The following is a 23772-nucleotide window of genomic DNA, read 5'->3' as shown; positions in this document are numbered from 1 at the left end:
CCTCAGTTCCCTTTTCTGTAATGCTGGGGCAGGGACTATACTGAAGCAAAACTTCATGGGATACTGTGAGATTTATGTTATACTTTAACAGCACTTTTAGATCCTGGAATGAAAGGCACTTTGCAAAGCGCAAAACTGGGGCAGGGACTATCTTTTTGTTCTGTGTTCGTACAGCACCTACCACAATGGGGTCCTGACCCAGACCTGGGTCTCACTTCCACAATACAAATAATAATACATTAGTAGCAGTTGTAGTAGTGATATACTTTTTTACAAAATGTTGATATACTATTCTGCTTTTTCTCTTAGTTTAGGAATCAGTATTCATGACAGCAAGCTCTCTTATTTTGATTTCCTGAGAGCGATTGATGATGGCAGAGCATCTAAATACCAGCAGAGACAAAAGCATGCTGCACCACCTGCAAGCTTTGCAATGCTCAGCTTAGAAAAGACCCTAATTAAGATAAAAGAAATAGTTACATCTTCTTATGATTTGTTATACAAGGTAGGTTACATGTGGACATAACATTTCATTTCATTTCTTTATGCTTGGATGGGGGCTAGCCCAGCTGTCTAGAAGCATTTCTGCTGCTAACTGGGGTTCCCCAATCCCAGGCCAGCAAGAGTGGGGATAACTATAAAAGTGGCATGGTCAGCCCCCATCAGAGAAAGCACTTTCTATAGCATCTTTGTAGCATCAACCTGTGGTGGTTACATGACGCAGCAATGACAACTCTGCAGCATATGGCCATGTGAGGATAGAGGTTGGTGAGTAAAAGGGGAAAACAGGATCTTAGAGTCCTTTGACAGGGTTGGGACTCACCACCCAGCGCCTCCTGCTGGTTACCTCCGGGAATTAGCTCAGTCTAGTGGAGCGCCCTCTCCTGGTGGTGTCCCGCCCATTGTCTCGCCCTTGGTTGGAGTCTGAGCCCGCGTCGCTCTCCAGCTTACCCTATCCCCCCAGCTGCATTTGGCTGGTGGGGTCCCCTCCCTGCTGTGCCCTCCGGTCCCCCTGTGTTAGTTTGACCCTTCCCCCCTGCAGCCTGCCCCGCCCACTACCTGCTTTGATCCTTTCTGTTAATTTGCCTGCCCCGCCCTAGCCCTTCAGTATTTGTTACCTGTCCCGCCCCAAACTTTGGGCTTTGGTTAGGTTGCCTGCCCTGCCCTTATCCTTGTAGTTCCCCCCTGAGATTTACCTGGCCCCTTGTTTTTTCCTCTGCCCTCCCTTGCCCCCCCCTCCCAGTTTGGTCCTTCTTACCCGTGCGCCCATGCCCCCTCCGTAAGCGCTTTTGCCCCCTTTTAGTTGTGCCCCCACCACTGTTCACAGCCTCCCCACTGATATTGTAGTCCCTCCCTTTCCCAGTGCAGCCGGAGGAGCCGGTATCCCTACCCAGTACCAGTGCCCCCTTTTGCCCCCGCGTACCCCGCCGCTGGCGCCCTCCTCCCCTGCAGCCTAGCGGGGAGGTGCGATTGCTTCTTCCCTTTCCCCCGGTTCCCCCTGTTGTTCCCTGCCCACTGGTGCCCTCCTTCCCTGTACACAGCCTAACAGGGAGGAGTGGTTAGCCACGTTCCCTCTCCCCCATCCCCCCTGCATACCCCACCGCTGGACCCTCCTCCCCTGCATGTTGCTTAGCAGGGAGGAGTGGCTGCCTATCGCCTCACCCCCATGTTGGGGCCTCCCCTTGCCACCATGGAGGAGGACCCTGCTCCTGCCCCTGTCCCAACCCCTGCTTCGACCCTCAGCCCTGCTCCTGTCCCTGCCCCTGCTGACCCTGTGGTTCCCCCATTGCCACCACCCCTGCCCGCCCCAGTGGCTGACCTCTCGGCCACCACTAGCCCAGACTCTGCCGCTGCCATGGCCGCCCCTTCCACAGGCAGAAAGGGCCAGGGGAATAAAAAGTGCAAAGGCCCCGCCCGGAAACTGAAACCTCCTGCTGGCAGGGCCACCCTCCCTGCTGCGGCTCCGACACCTGCCGCGGCCCCTCCTTGCCCTGCCGTTCCTGCCACAAGCTCTGGGGGCGTTCCATCTCAAGCCCCCAGAGCGTACGCCCAGGTGGCCGCCGCCCTTCCGCGAGCCACCGCGCCATTCGCCCCGACTGCCACCTCCAGTACCATCCCTGGTGGCCGGGGCCCCTTCCCCTCGATGACCAGGAGGCACGGCGTCCGTTTCTGTCCCCGCTCCCGTTACTGCCCCTGCCCCTGCTCCTGTCCCCTCTCCTGTCCCAGTCCCAGTCCCAACTCCTGTTCCAGTCCCTGACCCTGTTCCCGTTCCTGCCCCTCCTCCTGCCCTTGTTCCAGATCCTGCCTCTGCCCCTGATCCTGCCCCCAAAGCATCGCCTGTCCCCTTCCCCTCCACTTCCCATTCTATTACCACCCCTGAGGTTGTCTCATTCCCGCTATCCACGGACAATCCTCAGGGGGCGGTTTTCGTGTCTCCCCTTCCCGACATTATGGGGGCTGCACTATTCCCTCCACTGCCCCCTTCCTTGCCGGGGATGGAGACGGGCTGCCCGGCGCAGCAGTGCAGGGGCTCAGCCCCTTGTTTGCCCGTCTCCGCGGTCCGCAAAGATCTCTCGGGAGGCCAACTGGAGGACGGCAGCAGATTGGCCGCTGCATCCCCCTCTACGCTGAGGGATGAGCTGCGCCGCTTCCTGAAGGACACCTGTGGCTCAAAGAGCAAGGTGCAACTTGCTCTCCTGCGCTGGGGGGGGGACTTCCATCGTGTCCTCCGGGCCATGAGGGCCCTTTTGGGGGAGGGGAAAGGGACCAAGAGGCAGGACATCGCGGCCTACCGGCGGGCCCGCAAGTTCCGCAACTCCCTCGTGACCTTTGGGGTCGAACATGAGTTGTTGCGGGGAGCGCTGGAGGCTGTAGATCACCCTGCCCGTGAGGATCCGCCCCAGCCCTCCCTATGAAAGTCGTCATCTTTGCCACCTTAAACACCCGGGTCTGTAGGGTGGGTCTCCGCAGGAGCCAGGTGCTCTCCTTCCTTCGGGAGGGGGGGTACTCTGTGCTCTTCCTGCAGGAGACCCACACGGCTCCAGCCGTCAAGGCTAGCTGGCGGCTGGAGTGGGGGGACGGGGTATATTTTAGCCACCTCGGCACCCGCTCAGCTGGGGTGGCCACCCTGTTCTCCCCCGAGCTACGGCCCGAGGTGCTGGGGGTCGCCGAGGTTGTGCTGGGTCACCTGCTGCATGTCTGGGCCAGTGTGGAGGGGCTGATATTAAACCTGGTCAATGTTTACACCCCGAACACGGGCCCGGAATGAGTGCGTTTCTATCGGCAGGCGTCGGCCTTCCTCGGCACCCTGAATCCTCACGAGTGCCTGGTCCTGGGCGGGGACTTCAACACCACCCTCAAGGACCAGGACCGCTCAGGAGTCGAGAATTCCCAGGCGGCCGCAGGTGTCCTCAGGGAGATGGTGGATCATCACTCCCTGGTGGATGTCTGCCTCGACCACCACCCGGACGACGACACCACCTTCACCTATGTCCGGGTGGAGGAGGATCGGTCACGCCACTCCTGGTTGGACCGCATTTATTTCTCATGTTTCTATCTGGCACGGGCCCACGCCTCCGGCATCCGGCCAGCCCCGTTCTCGGATCACCGCCTGGTGACCGTGACGGCCTCTCTCAGTTCGGAGAGGCCGGGGCCGGCCTATTGGCATTTTAACAACAGCTTGCTGGAGGACGTGGGCTTCGTGGCGTCCTTCCGGGAGTTCTGGCTGGCCTGGCGGGGACAGCGGCGTGCCTTTCCCTCGGCGAGGCGGTGGGATGTGGGGAAGGTGCGCGCACGGCTCTTCTGCCACCACTACTCCCGGGGCGGCAGCCGGCAGAGGGATGTGGTGATAGGGCAGTTGGAGCGGGAGGTCTTAGAGCTAGAGAGGCGTCTGGCTTCCGGCCCCAAGGATCACCCCTCTGCGCAGCCTACCGGGAGAAGCGGGAGGAGCTCCGGGCCCTGGAGGACCATCGGGCCCGGGGCGCGTTCGCTCGATCCCGCATCCATCTCCTTCGGGAGATGGATCACGGCTCCCACTTCTTCTACACCCTGGAGAAAAAGAAGGGGGCTAAAAAGCATGTCACCTGCCTCCTGGCGGAGGACGGCACCCCCCTCACGGATCTGGAGGAGATGCGTGGAAGGGCCAGGGCCTTCTACGCCAGCCTTTTCTCCCTGGATCCGACCAACGCCGAAGCCTGCAGAGTGCTCTGGACCAGGCTCCCTATGGTCAGCGCGGGCGACCAAGACTGGCTGGAGCTGCCTCTCTCTCTGGCCGAGCTCTCGGGAGCCCTCTGTCTCATGCCCACCAACAAATCTCTGGGCATGGACGGGTTGACCGTGGAGTTCTACCGCGTGTTCTGGGACGTCCTCGGCCCAGACCTCGTCACTGTCTGGGCCAAGTCCTTGTAAAGCGGGGTCCTCCCTCTCTCATGCAGGCGAGCCGTGCTTGCCTTATTGCCAAAGAAGGGGGACCTCCGCAACCTACGGAATTGGCGTCCCGTCTCGCTCCTCAGCACGGACTGTAAGGTCGTAGCGAAGGCCATCTCGCTGCGGCTGGGGTCCGTGCTGGCAGACGTGGTCCATCCCGACCAGACCTACACCGTCCCGGGCCGGACCATTTTCCATAACTTGTATTTGGTCCGGGACCTCTTGGAGCTGAGGCATAGGGATGGTCTGTCGTTCGCCCTCCTGTCCCTGGACCAGGAGAAGGCGTTCGACAGGATGGACCACAGGTATCTCCTGGGCACTCTGCGGGCGTTCGGCTTCGGGCCCCAGTTCGTGGGCTTCCTCCAGGTGCTGTACGCTGAGGCGGAGTGTCTGGTCAGGCTCAATTGGACCCTGACTGAGCCAGTCAGCTTCGGCCGGGGAGTACGGTAGGGGTGCCCCCTCTCGGGCCAGCTGTACGCTCTGGCGATCAAGCCCTTCCTCTGTCTCCTCCGCCGGAGGTTGACGGGGTTGGTGCTTCGGGAGCTGGAGCTGCGGCTGGTCCTGTCGGCGTACGCCGACGACGTGCTCCTTGTGGTCCAGGACCCGGGCAACCTGGTGTGGGTGGAGACCTGCCAGGCCATTTATTTGGCGGCCTCCTCCGCCCGGGTCAACTGGGTCAAGAGCTCTGGCCTGGTGGTCGGGGACGGGTGGCAGGCGAGCTCCCTCCCACCCGCGCTTCAATCCATCCGTTGGAGCGCGGGTCCGCTGCTCTATCTCGGCGTTTATCTCTGCGCCACGCATCCTTCTCTGCCGGCGAACTGGCAGGATTTGGAGGCCAGGGTGGGTGAGTGGCTGCGGAGATGGACAGGACTGCTTCGGTGTCTCCCTGCAAGGGAGGGCGCTAGTGCTAAACCAGCTAGTCCTGTCCATGCTCTGGCACCGGTTCAACACCCTGAGCCCGGCCCTGGGGACCCTGGCCAGGCTCCAGAGGACGGTCCTGGAGTTCTTCTGGCCGGGGCTGCACTGGGTCCCTGCAGGGGTTTTGAGTCTTCCCCTGGAGGAGGGAGGACAGGGCCTAGTCTGCCTTCGCAGCCAGGTCCATGTCTTCCGCCTCCAGGCCCTGCAGTGACTCCTTTACGGTGCAGGTAGTCCGGCGTGGAGCACGTTGGCGCACACCTTTCTCTGCCGCCTCCGAGGGCTCCGATACGACTGGCAGCTCTTTTTTGTCCACCCGAGGGGTCTTCCGCGAGACCCCTCAGAGCTGCCGGTCTCCTACCAGGACCTCCTCCAGACCTGGAAGCTTTTTTCAGCGACCAGGTCCTTTGTGGCCACCGAGGGGGCGGACCTCCTCACGGAGCCCCAGCTACACAACCCCAATCTGCGTGTGCAGGTGGCGGAGTCTCCCTTGGTGCGCCGGAGGTTGGTCCTGGCAGAAACCACTAGGGTCGGAGACCTCCTGGACTATGACGGGGGCACTGGGTGGATCCCCATGTGCTCGGTGGGTGCATGGGGCTCTCCACCCTTACGACCCCCCTGCGCGCGTACTCCAGGAGGTGGAGGCCGCCTTGTCACCCGTTTCTCTCATCTTCCTGCAGCGGGCCCTGCGAGAGGGCGCTCCCTGCCCACCCCTCACCCTGGGCCTCCAGACATTGTTATTCGGCCCCTGTTCCGCGAGCGAGCCCCCCTGGCCTCACCGTTCCCACACTCCAAGCCGGCTGCGTACCCTGCAGCCGGTCCGGTTCCGAACCGCGCCTAGAGACCAACTGTACATGCTTGTGCTCCACACGCTGCATTTCCTCACCCTCGCGTCCTGCCCAGACACCAAATGGCGTGACTGTCTTCTACCTAAAGAGGGTGAGGAGCCCCGGTGGGCCAGCCTCTATTCCACCTTGGTTCCACGGCCCGCCGGGGACATCGGTTGGCGGCTCCTTCACGGAGCCATGAGCACGGGCGTGTACCTGGCGCGGTTCACACCCATACCCGAGGCCTGCCCCTTTTGCGGTGTGAGGGAGAACTTGGCGCACGCCTATCTCGAATGCGCCAGGTTGCAACCCCTATTCTGGCTCCTCCAGAACCTCTTGTTGAGGTTCTGGCTGCACTTTTCCCCACACCTGTTCCTTTTCGCACACCCTATCTGTGGCCCCATGAAGTTGCGAGACCTCCTCATCAACCTCCTCCTGGTCCTGGCCAAGCTCTCCATCTATACTACCAGGAGGAGGATGCTGGATGAGGGGGTGCTCTGCGACTGGGGGGCCTATTTCCGTTCCTCCCTAGTTTCACGTATCCGGGCAGAGTTTCACTGGGCAGCGTCCGCTGGCTCCCTGGACAGCTTTGAGGAGCAGTGGGCGCTGTCCGGGGTTCTCTGCTCGGTGTCCCCATCCGGTACTGTCATTTTAAACCTATGACCTTCACCTCACTCCCTGGTTTTCTCATTTGTTGTCCCCCGCGTTCATTTGGTCCCTGGGTCCAGTGGTCCCTCCCGCTGGGCTGGGGGAGGGGTCTTTAGAAGTGGGCGGGCTTGTGCCCGCCCACCTCTCGGGTTTCCAATAAGACTACAAGCCCCCACCAAATGAATTAGGTATGTTTAAATTGTGAACCTATAGAACTTTGACTAGGACTATATTCCTTTCAAATTTGTACAAAACATTTGCATATGTAAAATCAATGTTTATATATTCAACTGCATATTTCTATTGTAAAACAAAACAAGGGGGCAAAGATAAAGTTGGGTAAGTGGTTGTTAGTTGAGTGGAGTCACAGTGCTCCACACACAGTGGCTCCTCTACACTCCAGTATCCACTCTCACTGCACCAGTTGCTTACAGCATTCGATGCCTCTTCTGGTTCTTTGCACTCTCTTCAGTGTCTGCTTCTGAAGCAGAATTCAGTCTAATACATTTCCTGTGGAAAGAGTCTTTGGGAACTCATAGGGTTGCCACCTCTAAAGTACAAAAAACTGGAACATCCGAGAAGATCCTGTGCCTATAAAACTGGACAGATGACAGTGTGTACTGAGCACCCTTCCAGATTTCCCAGGACAGTTACCTTCAAAAAAGGAATGAAACTAGGAAAACCTGGACAGATGGCAACCCTAATGCCTGGAAGAGCAAGAATGTGGAAACCAAGATGAGAGGTTATTTGCTCACAGGTTGACCTCTGCATCTCCAAGAGATACTGAGAATGGAGATGGGGGGAGGGATAGCTCAGTGGTTTGAGCATTGGCCTGCTAAACCCAGGGTTGTGAGTTCAATCCTTGAGGGGGCCACCTAGGGATCTGGGGCAAAATCAGTACTTGGTCCTGCTAGTGAAGGCAGGGGGCTGGACTTGTATGACCTTTCAAGGTCCCTTCCAGTTCTAGGAGATAGGATATCTCCATTAATTTTGTTTTATTTTATTTTTTTAAATTTTTTTTTAATCTTTCCCACAGAGTGCTTTGGAGGGGGGAGAATGGAAAAAGGCAACATTAGCTTAGCCAGTCAAAAGTTTCCATCTGCTGGGAGAAAGGAAACAAACTAGTATGCACAGCCAGCTCAAATTTTCTCTATGGGGGCACTCTACAGGGGGTGGATGTCTGAAACATTTTTGTTTGTATCCTTTCTTGTTTGGCTGATAGGAAGTCATGTTAACTTGTACCTGGGCTGTATATTTGGGAATCCAAGCAATCAAATATAAAATGTCTATCTGTTCTCACTGAATGCTTATTTTTTGGAAGAGTCTATTGATTAGAGAAAAAATTATTTATTTAATACACAAAAATATAGGATAAATTTGGTTGATTTTTAAACTTGTTGGATCTCAATACAATGATAAACTTTTCATTTCCAGTGGGGTTTCAATAAAATCCTTGTAAACTTCTTTCATTTCTTCACATCTAAAATACCTGCAGATAAGAGGAATACATATCACATATGCCTTTATCTATACAATGTAGCCATCCAGTAACGGCCATGCTAAAGATAAATCTCTTCTGAAATATTCAGTGTCTTTAAAGTAACATTCCTTTTTGCTTTCTCAGGCATTTTCTCTGTTTGATAAAGAAGGCACTGGGGCAATTAAAGCACTGGAATTCCGCCAGGTACTTGACCATTTCTGCTTTAAACTATCGGACAGGCAATTCAGGCACCTACTCAAGAAGCTAAGGATTTATGAAAATCATACAGTAGACTGGAAATTTTTCCTGAAAAATATTAATCTCCTCTTAGAGGTAAGTCTAGCTACCAAGCTGTAAGCTGTTTCTTTTAAAAATGAACTCAAATGCCTTAAGATGAATGAATTCAATAAGCTTGCTAATTCTAAATAAATGGTCAGGTGCAGCTTCTCCCGTCAAATATCTCTTGCAGTCAATGGGATGTTGGGAATTTCTGTTGAGTAAGCAATGAGTAAGGACAAGTGAATAGGGTCTCTCATATAAGAAAGAACATTCATTAGAATTAGCAAATTATGGCATTGATTCTTCAAGTTACTCCATGGGAACAGAGGGCTTTGCTAGAATAGAGTAACTAGTAAGGAGGGGGAATTACAGAAAGATGACTGATTTTGGGTCTTGAACAGGCTTATTTAATTCATTCATTTTTTCAATGATTAAGCCAATGTTTTACTCTGAACAAATGTATTAAAATGGGAGTGAAATGTATACACCACAGAGGGCCAAATTGAGAGGTGAGTTTGAGTAAATATAAAGGAAATTTCAATTGGTGAAATTTACAACTTCTGACACCCTCAATGAGTGTGTTACACAAACTTAGCCTCACTCTAGACTTACTTAAGATTCACTTACATTTAATTGTGGCCCAGTCATGTTATCTGACACTTACACCCGCACAGACTCCACTGAAGTTAATGGGACTCTACACAGACATAGGATGAGGACCTTAGATTTACACTCACACCCACTTAACAATTTGGAACTTCCCTGTCCCCCCACCCAAATGTAGGAATTAAGAACAGGTAAAGACGGTATACAGAGGTTTCCATTCTATTTAATTTACACATTCCTACACCTTCTTCCAGTTGCATGTCCTACCATAGACTCCCTTACACAATGATAAATGGCTATAAGTAAGTCTAACTGAGTGCAAGGGAGGCTAAATTATGCCCCTTTGCAGTTCACTTCTAAATTTGGCCAAGAGAATCAAAAACTATTTGTATCAGTTAATATAGTAGTCCTTAAACAAAATAGAATAACTTGCATCTTATGCCTTAAAAAGCAGCGACTGTTTCATTTGCAAAATATATGCTTGCAGGACAATAAAAAAAAAAAAAAATTGTCATCCAATGGAAAACCATATAAAAAGCCTTTTTACTTTATTACCATGGCAATAATAGAATGTTGTGCAAAACAAATTCATACAGAACTATATGGTAATTAAATATTATGTCATAATGTAGCAACTGAAAAACCAATGAGATTTCTACTTTGTGTCTGTTTATATTCCAAATCAAAAAATCTGTTAGGCATTAAAGAATAGCAGGATTAGTTTCTTTCTTAAGAGGAAGAAAAGGACTGCAATTTTCAAATGAAGGAGAACCCGCAAACAGCTTCAAAATGTTTGTAATATGTATGTGTCAGTTGTCAATAGGAATATTTAGATTCACTCTAGGGTTTATTATAAGTGCAACTGTGTCCATAGTTTAACACATTTTACTGTCTGTAAATTTAGCATTCACATTTATAGTATTGTGTCTGTTACTCTGTCCGTAATGGCAGGAAAAGCCTAGTTAAGTATGGGTAGAATAAAAGTAGTTTTAAGTACAGTTCTTTAAAAAAATAAGATTTTTAAATATTTACATTTTCATCATATTAGCAAAATGATATCCTAACTAACATGATAGACTATCTGGTTCTCAGATTTGATACATTTGTGTTCATGTATGCATAGAATTAAAACACCTTATTCACACCTCTGTTAATCCAGACCCAATAATGTATTAGTTTTACGAGTGTATTTGTATGCAGCAATAATGGTCCTTTAGCAAGCTTTAACATTAGATAACTATTTTTGATACCTAGGGTTGTTTCTGGTATATCTTGAGCCTCCAAGGGGCCACCCTCCTTAACTCATGTTGAAAAAGCTCAGCACCTCACAGGATCAGGCCCTTAACAAGACTAATTCTGCATCAGAAACTTCTTTAGTGCTGAATCTTTCAAGATGCTGAGTAACTCCTGGAAGTTGCTAAGCCAATTACTTCGGCAGGAAATTAAGATGCTCAATATCTTGCTGGAGGTGCTTAGTATTTCACAAGATTGAACCTTAAATTGCTTCTGTTTGAACAGCATTTTTTTCTCAGTGAATCAATATTTTTCTGGCACTTGAATGTGCTGTGTGTGGGATAGATGAGAGAAAACCATCAGTAAAATTCCAAATCTCTCCAGATGGGAGAATTTTGTTTAAAAGTAATATGAACCAGATCCATAGTATCAGCTTCTAGATCCCATCAAATCTGATGTTTTCAATTTGAGTTCAAATGAAAATTCTGTTCCTTTGCAATTTCATCCCGCTGTGGGCCCACATTCATATCTGGGCTGGAGCACAAGTTGCAAGGGGAGGCTGATCATTAAACTATTCACCTCTTCCAAATATGCAATAATTTTGACTTTTAAAGTATGTAGCTAAATTAATGAGGTATGCAACTCATTCAATCACATTATGAAATCTTATTATGTTATACAACTTGATCACTGAAATATATGCAAAAGTAAGTAGTAAAGTATTCAGCTTGATCATTAAGTATGGAAAATTTACTGAACTAGTAAAATATGGGCCTGGGATGACTTTTGTCTCAAATGGCACCTCATAAATAAAACCCTCAACCACAAAGGCAAACATTTACAAGCCCAGAAGCTATACAGGTTTAAGATATATTTTATGCTTAGAAAACTGCTGAATAAGAGGAGGTGAGAACATCTTGGGGAAATTATTTCAAAATTTTATTCATCGTTAGGGTCTTTGGATGGTTTTGATGTATGCTAATGAGATTTATATTCTGATTAGTTCTCTATAATACAAACAACAATAGGTCTGATCTGATGTAAATGAGTGAGATGTCAACTGAATTAGAGTTTTCTGTAGAGGTGCATGAGTATACTGTCAAAAATAAGATTAAAGAAATGTAAAGCATTTTAAGCACTATGACTGAAGTGTGATAAAGATAAGGAGGTGAGAGAGAATTCTGATTGGGCCATTTACCTCTGATATTACTAAGCAGCTACCTAAAAGTGAGTGGATGGTACAGCAATAGCTGAGAAAGGGGTCACATTTTATGTTGTGATACTGCTAACCAACGAAGAACACGTCTTAGGGCCTTTAGTAAAGTGTCCAGACCAGTGGACTATTTACCACTGTGGGCACATACGCAGCTCTCTATGTGTTACGTGAGCCGTGTCCACACAATATATTACCTGAACATCTACAAAAAAGAAGGGTTAGTATTTGTTATATGATAGCAACGTGATTCAAATTGATATAGTACCTTTCATTTCAACACTGGCAAATGTCTACCAAGAGCATTTTAAATTAGCAAAATAAGACAAAACATTAACTGTTAAAATTAATTAATTGTTAATTAATTTGCTGCCAGGGTGGTGTGGCTGAGCTGAGCACCCAGAGAGCATGGCTGCGGAGTCTGCCTGCAAAGATGGGGAGCCCTACCCGTTGTGGTGTGCCATCCCCACAGCCAGAGATTACCCCAGGCACCCAGACACCCAGGAACCCAGCCCCTCCGATCCCCCCAGCTAGGAACTGTCTCCCAGCCCTTCCTCAGACTGCCCCCCTAGCCAGGGAATGCCCCCCATCACCCAACCCCCCTGGGATTGTCCCCCCAGCATCCAGACCTCCCCAACACTGGGCTGGCACACATGCCTGCCCTGCAGAGACAGGGTACCTTGTCCACGGCAGAACAGCCCCCCTAGGAACTTCCCCCTCCAGGATCCAGTCCCCCACCCAGGGACTGCCCCCCGGCAACTGCCCCCAGCACCCTCCCCACCCCAAGGACTGGCTCCCAGCACTCAACCCCTCCATCCATGGACTTTGCCCCAGTATCTAGTTCCCCCATCCAGGGACTGCCACCAGTCCCATCCCCCCCCCAAATCTGTGCCCCATGCACCCGCTGCACCCATCTCCATGCAGTCCTAGCCCCCTGCACCTCCTCCCTTCACCCCCCATGACCCTAGCCCCCTGTACCTCCCTCCCCTCCCCTGCTGGTCTCCTACCTCAGCTGCAGGTAGATCAGCCGTGCAGCCCACCCTGCTCCCCTGCTGCTGCAGTCCTAGTGCTGGGAGCCTGCTCCAGCCGGGGTCACTGGACTGGCAGAGTGTGGGGGCACTGAGCACCCTGGCCTCCTGCCAATGCTGCTGGGCCCAATCCTGCCAGGGGAGGGCTGATGCTGGTGGGCCTGATCCTGCTAGGGGAGGGCGCTGATGCTGGGCCCAATCCTGCATCACTCCATTTTTGCACCCTCATGCCAGCTCTGTGCCTGGGGCAAGTGCCCCTTCCACCCCACCCTAGTTACAGCCCTGAGGATGTCACATGGGCCTCAGCTGTGTGCTGATTGGGCTGCCTGCAGGCTGTGGGTTGAGAACCACTGGTCTAGACCATGGAGCAGCTGAGGATATGCTCCACGACTCCTTCTGTGCTGGCCTGCCAGTCTCAGGGCTAATAGGGCCAGGTTGGAGCTCCCCTACATTAGAAGAAGGGAGTAATGCACCACTCAGGATTTACCTCATGGGAACTTCATTTGACCAAGATCAGGCCCTGGATAAAATATATGAAGATCTGCTGAACTAGTAAAGTGATTTGCAGGGAGGAAAAGTGAAAACATATATAAGAATGGCCATACTGGGTCAGACCAAAGGTCCATCTAGCCTTCATCTCACTCAGTGTTTTTACCTGCATGGAAGATTTCTAAAAGTTCACCCCTCTTACCTTGATGACCCTTTTAAAGCTGGCTGGCAGAATGTTGGGCCTTGAGGATTCCAGGACAGGTGGAGGTGACTGACAGGGTCCGCATAAGAGATTTCACTACCCATAAGGCAGGAAAAGAAGAGGAGAGAGGTTATGAAAGATCTAGAAAGAGAGATTCAGGGGCAACAAGCAGGGTTCACAATGGACGGAGAGGGGAGACAGAGAAATGCTGGAGAAGAGAGGGAGAATCTGGAGGGAAGAGTTGCACAGCTATAAAAACTGTCTCTGGACAAACCCAAAAAACTACTTTTTTAAAGGGGGTTTATGCTGGTGTAACTTGGAAGTTACACCAGTATAACGAGGTTAATGGAGTGGTGAAACAGGTATATTAATCCTATGCATACATAAACACAAAGGTATGAGATTTGAGAACCATCTAGTCTATCATGTTAGTTCAGATATTGTTTTGTGACCAAATGACCTTGACCTCTGGGCAATAGCCCTTGTTCAGAGGACCTGTGTAGTGCTTAGGAAGACAGAATTCTTCCCTACTACCCCCAACAGGTCGGGGCTTCTGCAATTAGCTACTCCACTGGCTCTGGGGCTTCCTTTCCTGGAAACATTGGCACTCACAAGGTTTATCTTCATTGTGGCAGCCTCCATTCCCCCAGACCTCCTTAAAGAGCCAAGGGGTTCTCCAGTGCTGAGAGGCCACTGCGGGAGAGTTAGTACAACCTCAGACTGCATTAACATTCCGGTGGCATTCCTACAAGCTGCTAAGTGAGGCAAAGCTCATCTTCCACCTACCTACAATTTCACCCCCTGCCTGCCCAACACCTCCATATTCTTATCCTGAACCTCTAGATAGCCCTTAGTGGTCAAAAAACATAGTAGAGGTTGCTGATCCCCCTCCTTTTACAGGTGCAGATCATTGTGACATGATCTAGCCCATAGTAAATGCTTTGAAAATGGATTAAGAGCAAAATTTGACTAATATTGTTATTTAATTCCATAATTATTTTAGTTAAACTTATAGGAACTTGGGGTTCTCTTACCTCAGGTGAGAGAGGAGTTCAGGGACACCTCCATCAGAGGATGAGGAATGAGGTAAGGGCTGATTAGCCCAAACCTATTAATATGTTCTTCTTATGTAAAAATATTTTAGGCACTCAGCTGATTGTGTGTAAATCTCATTAATTTAAAAAGGGATTGTACACATTTACTGTAATGGAGGGCAGGATTGGGCCCATAGTCAATTATTTCCCCTATTTTAAAGTCTGTAGTATAATGGTTGTGTTTCTTTTTTATCTGATCTTCCATAGTAGTAATACTGCATCTAAACATTGCTAAGCTGGAATGTGTGGGTGGGTGTCAGTGCAACTGGGTTCAAAACAAGTGTATGAGGTGCATAAAACTTTCATTTTCAATGTATCATTTTCAAATCTGACACACTCTTAACCCTTGGTACATATTACTATATCTAAACTCCTATTCAGATCAGTAGCATTCTGCAAGCTGAAAATCTACACTGTGGGGTAGATATAGTGGAAGACTGATGCATAGTAATAAAACGCACCAAACATGAATTTGGAGTAGCCAGTTTTCAGAGTAAATAACTGCTGTGTTTTGTTATTTATTTATGAACAACAGAATACAGAAGTCCATTTTGCTGCCAAAGAGTTACATTTTCAAAAAGTTAAAATTAATTAAAACTGTGCAGCTAAAATCCTATTCAACACTTCCAAATTTTACCTCTAAAAAGCAGCAGCAAACTTCAGTTTTTAGATGAAGTCAAGTCTTCTTTATAAATTCAATTTCAGCGACTACAAAATATGGAGTTATAGTTAAAATAATTGAATTATTTTTAAAGAGGAAATACTTTGTTTTCGGGGTTACATGCCAAGCTTCAATCCAGTGCAATTTTTAAACTCTTGAAAGCAGGATTTTCATAACACAAATGGCAACTGTCTTTACTATAGCTATGCAAGCAAGTACTGCTAATATAAAAAAAAGCTATTATAAACACTTCCATTTTTAATTCAAGGACATTTCTTAAAAATATGTTAAATGTTAGTATTTTATTTTATACATTTATAAGTTTAAAAGTACAAGTTTTGCTACTCTAAGCAATACTAAATACCAAAAAAAGGAACAGATGGCTTTTGGTCTTATACTCTAGTTTCCTTGTCACTTCTCACATGATCATTATAACTGAATGGAAAAGAAAATATGTTTCTTCCATAACTACAAGAAACCTGTCACCTAATCAGAAAAGACACCACTATCTTCAGATGCAAATAACACTTTTCAATATTAACCACACTTTACATAAAATGTACCCGCAGGATAAGAATTACAGCTGTATTATTAAGAGAAGAAATATGAGAAGTGGAATTATTCATGCAGACACTGAATCGAGTCCATGCTGCTGTTAGGGAATGAAGACTGCCAGGCATTATACAATAGATCTTTCTAGGTTTCTAACATTCTGAAAACTGCAAAGCACTGCACTTCTGTTTTTAATTATTGTAATAAGGCAAAGGACATTATTAGTAAAAATCTAACTGCTTGGGAGTGTTTGAGAGAATGACACATTTTGGAAGGCTAGCTTTCCTTATTTATTTCAAGAACTTTCATGTAATTTTGTTTTACATAAGACTCGATCCATCTTAATGTTAAGGAAAATTAGAATAACAGCAACAAAAAAGAGGGCTACTAAATCTGTTTGCAAAGCTCACACTGACAACTGGAAAATCTGAAAAAATTACAACTTAATGCACCAGCTATGACAATCTATAATAAACATCTCATTGTCCCACCTTGAACACATCTAAATGCTTTATACAGTGGAGTTGTGGTCCAATGCTTAAAAAATTGGACTGGGAGTCAGGAGTCCTGGATACTTTTCCTAGCTCTCCCACTAACTTGTGTGATTTCAGTAAGTCTCTTAACCTTTCTGTAACTGAGTTTACCCAATTGTATAAAAGGGGATAACAGAGAGCAGCTGTGCAGCATAGTTCATATCAGTAATATGCTTTTGGATTATTAATGAAAAGTGCTAGATAGGAACAAGTACTATTTTGTATACTGATTTGCCACTATTAATTGCGGTTTGCTTCACGAACCTCCTCTAGGATTTCAGAGCCCAAGCCCAGACCCAGGAGCTCTGCAGATTGCATGGATTCTGCAGCCCAGAAAACTCCTAAGGAGGAAGCACCGCTCTAGGGCACCCATGAAGCACGTACATGGGCTGCCAAATTCTTTCCTAGATACTGGAATAGCCGGGCCCACATGATTGTCTCATATGGCAGTCAGATGCTGGGAAGGTGCTGAGCATGGACAGTGTCTCTCCAATGTCCAGAAAGACATGGGTGCTTCACTGGCTTTCCTAAAGGAATCTGGGGGAACTTTAAAGAATCTGTATGGGCCAAAGACAGTGTCTTTTCACCCTAACCACTGAGGCAATGAACTTTGCACACCGAGCTAACTTTTACTAGCATTGAGCATACCATTGTACAGTTTACAGAGTCTGAGGGTCTTACGTGCCCTAGAGATCCATGACAACTGGGGTCACGATTGGTCTGTCAGTTACTACAACAAAATGCATCGTTCTATTAATTTGTGGGAAGAGTACTTTTCAATAAGATGTGTGGGAGCAGCTGAGTTAGCTGTCTAGGCTTGTAATTGGATGGAAATGCTTGTGTACTAGTGCTCAAATGACCAGCAAAGCATTCTCCACCTCATCTGATAGCAAATTTTGATTTTAGGACTATGTTTAAAAGATTCCATGGTTACATAAAAAGTTTTAATCTTGTATTTTATCACTCGATTACAGTGGGGGCCAGATCCTCAGCTGATGTCAACCAGTATAGCTCCATTAACTGAGGATCTGACCCATGGTTTGCCCACAAAAGCATACAGTAATAAATACAATGATATATACAAGATGGGAACTCTATCTAGGGTTATTCTGCAATATACCATTTTTCTTTTGACCAATTTTTTACAGCAGACATGGTTTCAAGTTTATAGGTTACTTTTTCAAGATAAAGTATTATCAAGAATGTTTAGAATTCATAACGGGATGTTGTAGTTTGTACCCAGTGGCACCTCCATCAGAGGTTATGGGATATACTACCCTAAGCTCAGACATTTTTTTAGACCTCTGTAAAACTCAGCTTTGAATTTCTTTGCTTTTATTGGCTTAAGTTTCACCCTTTATGTTATGTCAGTTTAGGTTTTTGTTCTTTTTAACATGACCCTTTTTCTCTTTCATGGTATATGCGAGCATTACTTGGAATAGATTGAACTATACGGCTGCCTTCTCCATAGACTTTCCCCACTATGACTGGCTGAAGGCCGCACCATGATTTATAATTTATTCTGTGAATCCATCACTGATTTTGTGTGTATGTTCTGTCTAGACTGAGGAAGGGCAGAAAGTCGCTCAGCCTAAATCTTCTCAGGAGCTGTCAAAGAAAGATATCCTTACACGTATACAAGAAGTAGTGACTGCTCGCTTTAACACCATTGCACAAGAGTTTAAAGATATCGATTGTGAGAAAGTTAATACAGTATCAAAAGAGGACTTCCGGGGTATTTGCAACCGTCACTTTCTGCTTCTGACAGATGAACAAGTAAGAAAAGTATTGATTATTTAAGTGTACAACTAACTAGATTGGCATAGAGTATAGGGATGTGTGTATACATGCTAGTGTATATATGCAAGTAACCTGATATTTTTGGTGCAAAACAAAAGGGATTGGAGAATATTATTTCATAAATATTTATTGCTGCAATTACGAGGGATTGCTGTTTCAATAATATCTGAGTATGTATGTGAACTACAATAATTGCAAGCTCCCTAAAGGTAAGCAGTACGTAGTGCATACCTATATTAGGATACCAGCAGAATAAATTCAAATGTCAGTTGCACAAATCTTTAGGCACACTCTTAGGCCTACAGTCCTGATGAGGAGTCTGTCTGTCTTTGTTGCATAACCATTCATTTCTGGTCCCTCAACAGGATCTCCACTGGTTAAATTCTGTTCTCAGATATACAGTGCAGCTTTCATTGAAGTCAGCGGGAATAGCATGCGTGTAGCTGAAAGCTGAACTTGGTCCATTGGGTCCAATTTTTCCCTAAAATATATGGTCACAACTCCTATTGATTTAAGTGGAAGTTACACACATTTATACAAGGGAAAATTGGGCTCCAAGTCTACTTTTTTCTTTTGCATCTTCTGACCATTTTTAAAGCTTTCTATGTGCCAGATCCTGCAAGCCAGGTTGGAAGTCAAAACAGCTTGGTCTAAGGGTCAGATTCTCAGTTGGTGTAAGGAGGCATAGCTCCAGTTAAGGCAATGGAGCTATATCAGTTTACACCAGCTGAGGATCTGGCTGTAAGTGTTGTATTCAAAGGACTTTATTAGGTCTAGACTATACATTGGTGCACACGAGATGGGGAGAGGATGCAAGAAATCCTTCATCCTTGTGCCCTGTGCAGTGTCTGGATACAGTAGTAGTCTTTACATCTCCCTGAGCCAAGGACTTCTCAAGTCCAGTTGTATTGCTGTGCTCACATCAGCCATCATACGGATTAGCTGAGTTGACTTGGTCATGCAGAGACAGAGACTTCATCCTCTGCAAGGGTGGCATAACGGCCTTGCTATCCAATGGACATTGAATACATTGTATCTATCGGAGCCACAAGGACTCCAGGAGTTTCTGCTCAAGTGGCAAGTTACTGCCCTGCTCCCTACAAAACCTGCACACAGTTTGACTGAAGAGCTTATCCCATCTTGATTCCATTAAAGTCCTGTACTTCCATATCAACAGAGAAATCTGTAAAAGTCCTTCTATCATTTGTGATTTTTGTTTGCCAGGAGGCTTTTTTCTCTTGGACAGATACCCTCTTGGCCACTGTATTTTCCAACATTTGCTTGACTGCTTCAGTGAATATTTTTTCAGGTGCAAGATGTGCTTTTGATAGCCCCCGATTCAGAACTCTGTTCCATAGGACCACCTGCTGCACTGACTTACTGTTGCCAAAGTAACTACAGTTCACCCACTTCATAGACAGCTGAGTTCCTTGCAATTTTTCAGTTCTCTGACTCTTCATATTCGGATATGCTGAATAACCATATTTCTTGTTCTTGAGAATGACTCAAGAGTAGTCAGATTACTTCTGTAGGCACTGGCTAGGAGATCAGCTGCTAGAGGAAACTATGTCAGCAAATTCATCCATGCTGTCTGACAGTGGTACACAGGGACTCCTTCATTTTCTTTATAGTAGTCTTCATAAATGTCTTCTGTCATTTGCTTGTGTTAATAACTTTACTGTCTGACTGAGCTTCCAGAGGAAGCTTCACCAGCATCAGTCAGCAAGCTGGTGGCTTTGGTTTCCATGCTCCCCTTAGCAGGGAGAAAACTAACAATCGGGAAAAGACAAATAAAAGTTGAAAGTCTTCTAATACCAAGACTTATTGGCACAATTCAGCAGCTCCATGCTAACCTCTTTTGGATGGACACTGCTGCAGATTCTTTTTTGGATTGTACTGATGTTCCCCATGAAATGATAAGTGATTTGTAAACAGAAAACCATCTAGTCGCTGGCCATGTTCCTGATCATACAGGCCCCCGAGCTAGCGTGTTTTCAGTGAGATCTGGTCAAGGGTCTTGATCTGGGTTCCTTGCAGATGGGGTATGCTGCTATGTCTGATCTTCAATCCCCTCTGCTGAGGTGCATTGGCTGGGGTGTCGTGTGAGGTTTTGCTCTAGGTTCCTTGGCACCTGCTTGGGGTGCCCTTAGTTCGTTGGTTCTCTGAAGTTGAAACTGGTGCTCTTTATCCTGCTGTCATGCAGGATAAAGGTACTGCAGGTACTTTCAGTTTTCTGTTGCTGCTTCTTTAGACTGATTGTTTTCTTGTACTATTGATCTGTCTGTATCCATCAGTTGTCTCTTGTCATATACTTTAGATTGTAAACTCTTTGGGACAGGGACTGTCTTTTTGTTCTGTGTTTGTCCAGTGCCTAGCACAATGGGATCCTGAGCCATGACTGCGCCTCCTAGGCATTATGATAACACAAATAATAAATAACAACAGAGGCAGGCATAAGAGTTAGTTGCTGGCTGGTTGCTAAGCAACTAATCTTCTTTCTCGGCAGCTGTTTGGTCTCTCATCCTCCTGGGGCAAAGGAAGTGACAGTGGTTTGGAGCTTCTCTCTAGGAAATCTCTTCCACTGCTCAGCTACATTTCTAAAGCTCCCACTGGATCAGCTGCAGCCTCAGTGGAGCTTTTTATGCCCTGACTGCAGCTTGAATTTGGCAAGAATGACTCTGATTAGCCTGCAGTGCTGAGACAATGGAATCCAGCCCCTCACCCTCCTCCCAGATTCTATATCTGCTAAACCAAATGTGAATAGTGCTGCAGCTTCCTTGGCTGGAGTTATCGTTATTCTGTCAGAATGGGATTTCTGCCCCAAAGGCAGGGTGGACAGAAAAATAGAAGGCAGCCTGAGCAGAGATTTCAGTAGCTCAGCAGCTGTCCAACATTCCTGCTTCACAAGAGCAGCCATGTCATGATGCGACAACCTGAAAAATGTGGATCCTCTAAACAATAAAGAGTTCCTCACTGCTTTCTACAAAATGTCCCGAGTGACTTTTTTCGTAGCAGATACATCCATGGATTTCCAAGTCCCCGCATTTCACAGCTAGACTCCAAACTGTGGCCGAGACTGTGGCCCTATGGCATAAATTTGATCTAGTTGGTACTATTGAAGTCTAGTGGGATGACTTGGATGATTGGAATGTTAAAATAATGGTTATAACCTATTTAGGAAGGATTGAGTGGGAAAAATGGGAGGAGGAGTGGCTCTTTATGTCAACAATGGCATTATCTGTTTCCATGTTACTGGTAACTCAGAAGAAATTGTCTTAAATGCTTATGGATTAATGTCCTAGAGATAAAGCACAAGATGGGAATGAGTTGGTGTCTGCTACAGACCACCAGATGACACTAGGAAACAAGAAAACTGACTTCTCACACACTTATCTATAATGTATAGGGGAAAAGGCTGTATGATCTTGGGGGACTTCAGGTAGAGTAACATATGCTGGATGTCTCAGGCCTCCAGTACTAAAACATCCTTGGAGTTTCTAAATGTTCTAGATGACAATTTCCTAACTCAAAAAGGGGGGATTCTATATTAGATCTTGCCTTGACAGATAAAGAGGAACTGATCACAGAATTAAAAATTTATGGCAGGTTAGATATGAGTGATCACGACTTGATCATACTTATAATGTGCAAACAGAATAAAGTCCAGATCAGAACTATCTCTACTTGGTGCTTTAAAAGGGCCAATTTCACAAAGCTGAAAACAATTGTGAGCCAAATCAGCTGGGAGGAAGAATTTAAACAGAAAAATGTGAATGATAAGAGGGAATTGTTTACGGACACTTTACTAGATGCTCCAAAAGCCACAATCCAACAGTGGAGGAAATAATATGTTATAAATGGAAGAAAGGGGAAGTTGATAGTAATGAACATAAGTCAGAAGCTAGGAATTATAGACAATTGAAAAGGAAAGCAAAGGGACACAAGAAGATCAATGGCCAACAGAGTTGATGACACCAAGAAGGTTTTTAAGTATACTAGGAACAAAAAGAATCCCAACAATGGTATTGGTCCTTTACTAGATGGAAATGGTAGAATTATCAATAATAATGCAGAAAAGGCAGAAGTGTTGAATAAATAATTTTCTTCTGTATGTGAGAAAAAAACAGATGATGTAGTCATATCATATGAGAACACTTTCCATTCCATCTCAGGAGGATGTTAAACAGCAGTTACTAACGTTAGACGTGTTTGAATCAGCAGGTAACTATCATCCAGATAACAATCATTGGAACAATGGGGAAGACTGGAAGAAACCTAATATTGTGCCAGTATTTAAAAAGTATAAATGGGATGACCTGGGTAATTATAGGTAAGGCTACAATTTAATCACAGAGGTTGTGGAAGTCACGGAATCCGTGACTTCCAATGACCTCCGTGACTTCAGCCTGTGATGGTCGGGAGCCCGGGGTTTCCCCCGCTGCACACGGGGGCAGGGAGCTCCAGAGTACCACAGGTGGTGGGGGTACCCTACAGCTCCTGGCTGCCGCCGGTGACAGAGGAACCCCCGAGCTGCTGGCTGCCGTGGGTGGCAGGGGAACCCCCAAGCTCCTGGGCAGTGAGGGAACCCCTGAGCTCCCAGCTGCCACAGGTGGGGGGGAACCCCCGAGCTCCCAGCCACTGCGGGCCCCCAGAGCTGCAGGAGGTACCCAGCAGCTCCTGGCCACTGCAGCTGGCGGGGGGACCCCTTGGAGCTGAGGACAGCAGAGATATCCTGCAGCCCCCAGCTGCTGCAAGCGGTGGGGACCCCCACAGCTCCTAGCTGCTGTACAGCTGCCCTGCAGATCCCCATTTTGTCACAGATATTTTTAGTAAAAGTCATGGACAGATCACAGCTTCTGTGAATTTTTCTTTATTGCCCTGACCTGCTTGTGACTTTTACTAAAAATATCCGTGACAAAATCTTAGCCTTAATTATAGGCCTGTCAGCCTGACATTGATCCCAGGAAGGATAATGGAGCAGCTGATACAAGACTGAATTAATAAAGAATTAAAGGAGGGTAATATAATTAATGCCAATCAACATGCGTTTATGGGAAATAAATTCTGTGAAACAACTTGTAATATCAAGTTTGGATGACAAAAGTAATAGTGTTGATGTAATACTTAGACTTCGGTGAGGCATTTGACTGTGCCCTGGACAACATTTTGATTTAAAAAACTAGAATGATATAAAATTAATATGACTTATGAAATGAGCCAGGAACATCAACCCCAGAGGAAAGTCCTGACAGAAAACCCAAAACACTTCTTCATTCCAAGTAAAACACTCAACACGACAGCTAAAGAATGGGCCTAAAACCAGACCCTAGGTTGGGAGGGAGAATGGGCAGCGCCCAGAATCAAGGTATGAAGTATTTCACTTTCCCTTTTTAGGAGCAAAAAGCCTCCCCTCTCCACCTGAAGAGTCCTCCACCTTGGATTCCATAGTCTTTAGAGTAAAAAAGCAGTCAAGGGGAGTGGTAGCTGTTTTACAGCTAATAAAGCTCAATAAGCAGATGACAAAATAAAAATAATGGGATGGAAACTCTGCCATCCATGATAGCAACTAGCAGGGTGGGCCTGATTCTCATTTACACAAAGGCCCCTTTGTACTGCCAGATATTATGTAAGAAAGAATCAAGCTTTGTCTCTTCAGGTGATATTTTGATATTGACAGGCCCTGCAAAGCCATGCGTACATACATCTATATGATGTTGCCATGGCAGATCTTTCCAATCTGTATACAGCAATTTCTGCTCCTAATACAAGATCCTGCTGTTAAGGCTG

General features: G+C 47.0%; 1 protein-coding gene across 1 annotated transcript in view; it reads left to right on the top strand.

Moving 5' to 3' along the window:
* The window catches only part of EFCAB6 (EF-hand calcium binding domain 6), a 106838-nt gene that overhangs the window by 67081 nt on the left and 15985 nt on the right, over nucleotides 1-23772 (top strand). Inside the window, exons 17-19 of the mRNA XM_065421650.1 lie at nucleotides 310-505; nucleotides 8440-8628; nucleotides 17749-17961. Coding sequence (XP_065277722.1) covers nucleotides 310-505; nucleotides 8440-8628; nucleotides 17749-17961 — 598 coding nt within the window. The remainder of the gene's footprint in view (nucleotides 1-309; nucleotides 506-8439; nucleotides 8629-17748; nucleotides 17962-23772) is intronic.

The sequence above is a fragment of the Emys orbicularis genome, chromosome 1 (genome assembly GCF_028017835.1).
Source record: "Emys orbicularis isolate rEmyOrb1 chromosome 1, rEmyOrb1.hap1, whole genome shotgun sequence".
NCBI lineage: Eukaryota > Metazoa > Chordata > Testudines > Emydidae > Emys > Emys orbicularis.
This window is presented reverse-complemented; position numbering and strand designations above follow the sequence as displayed.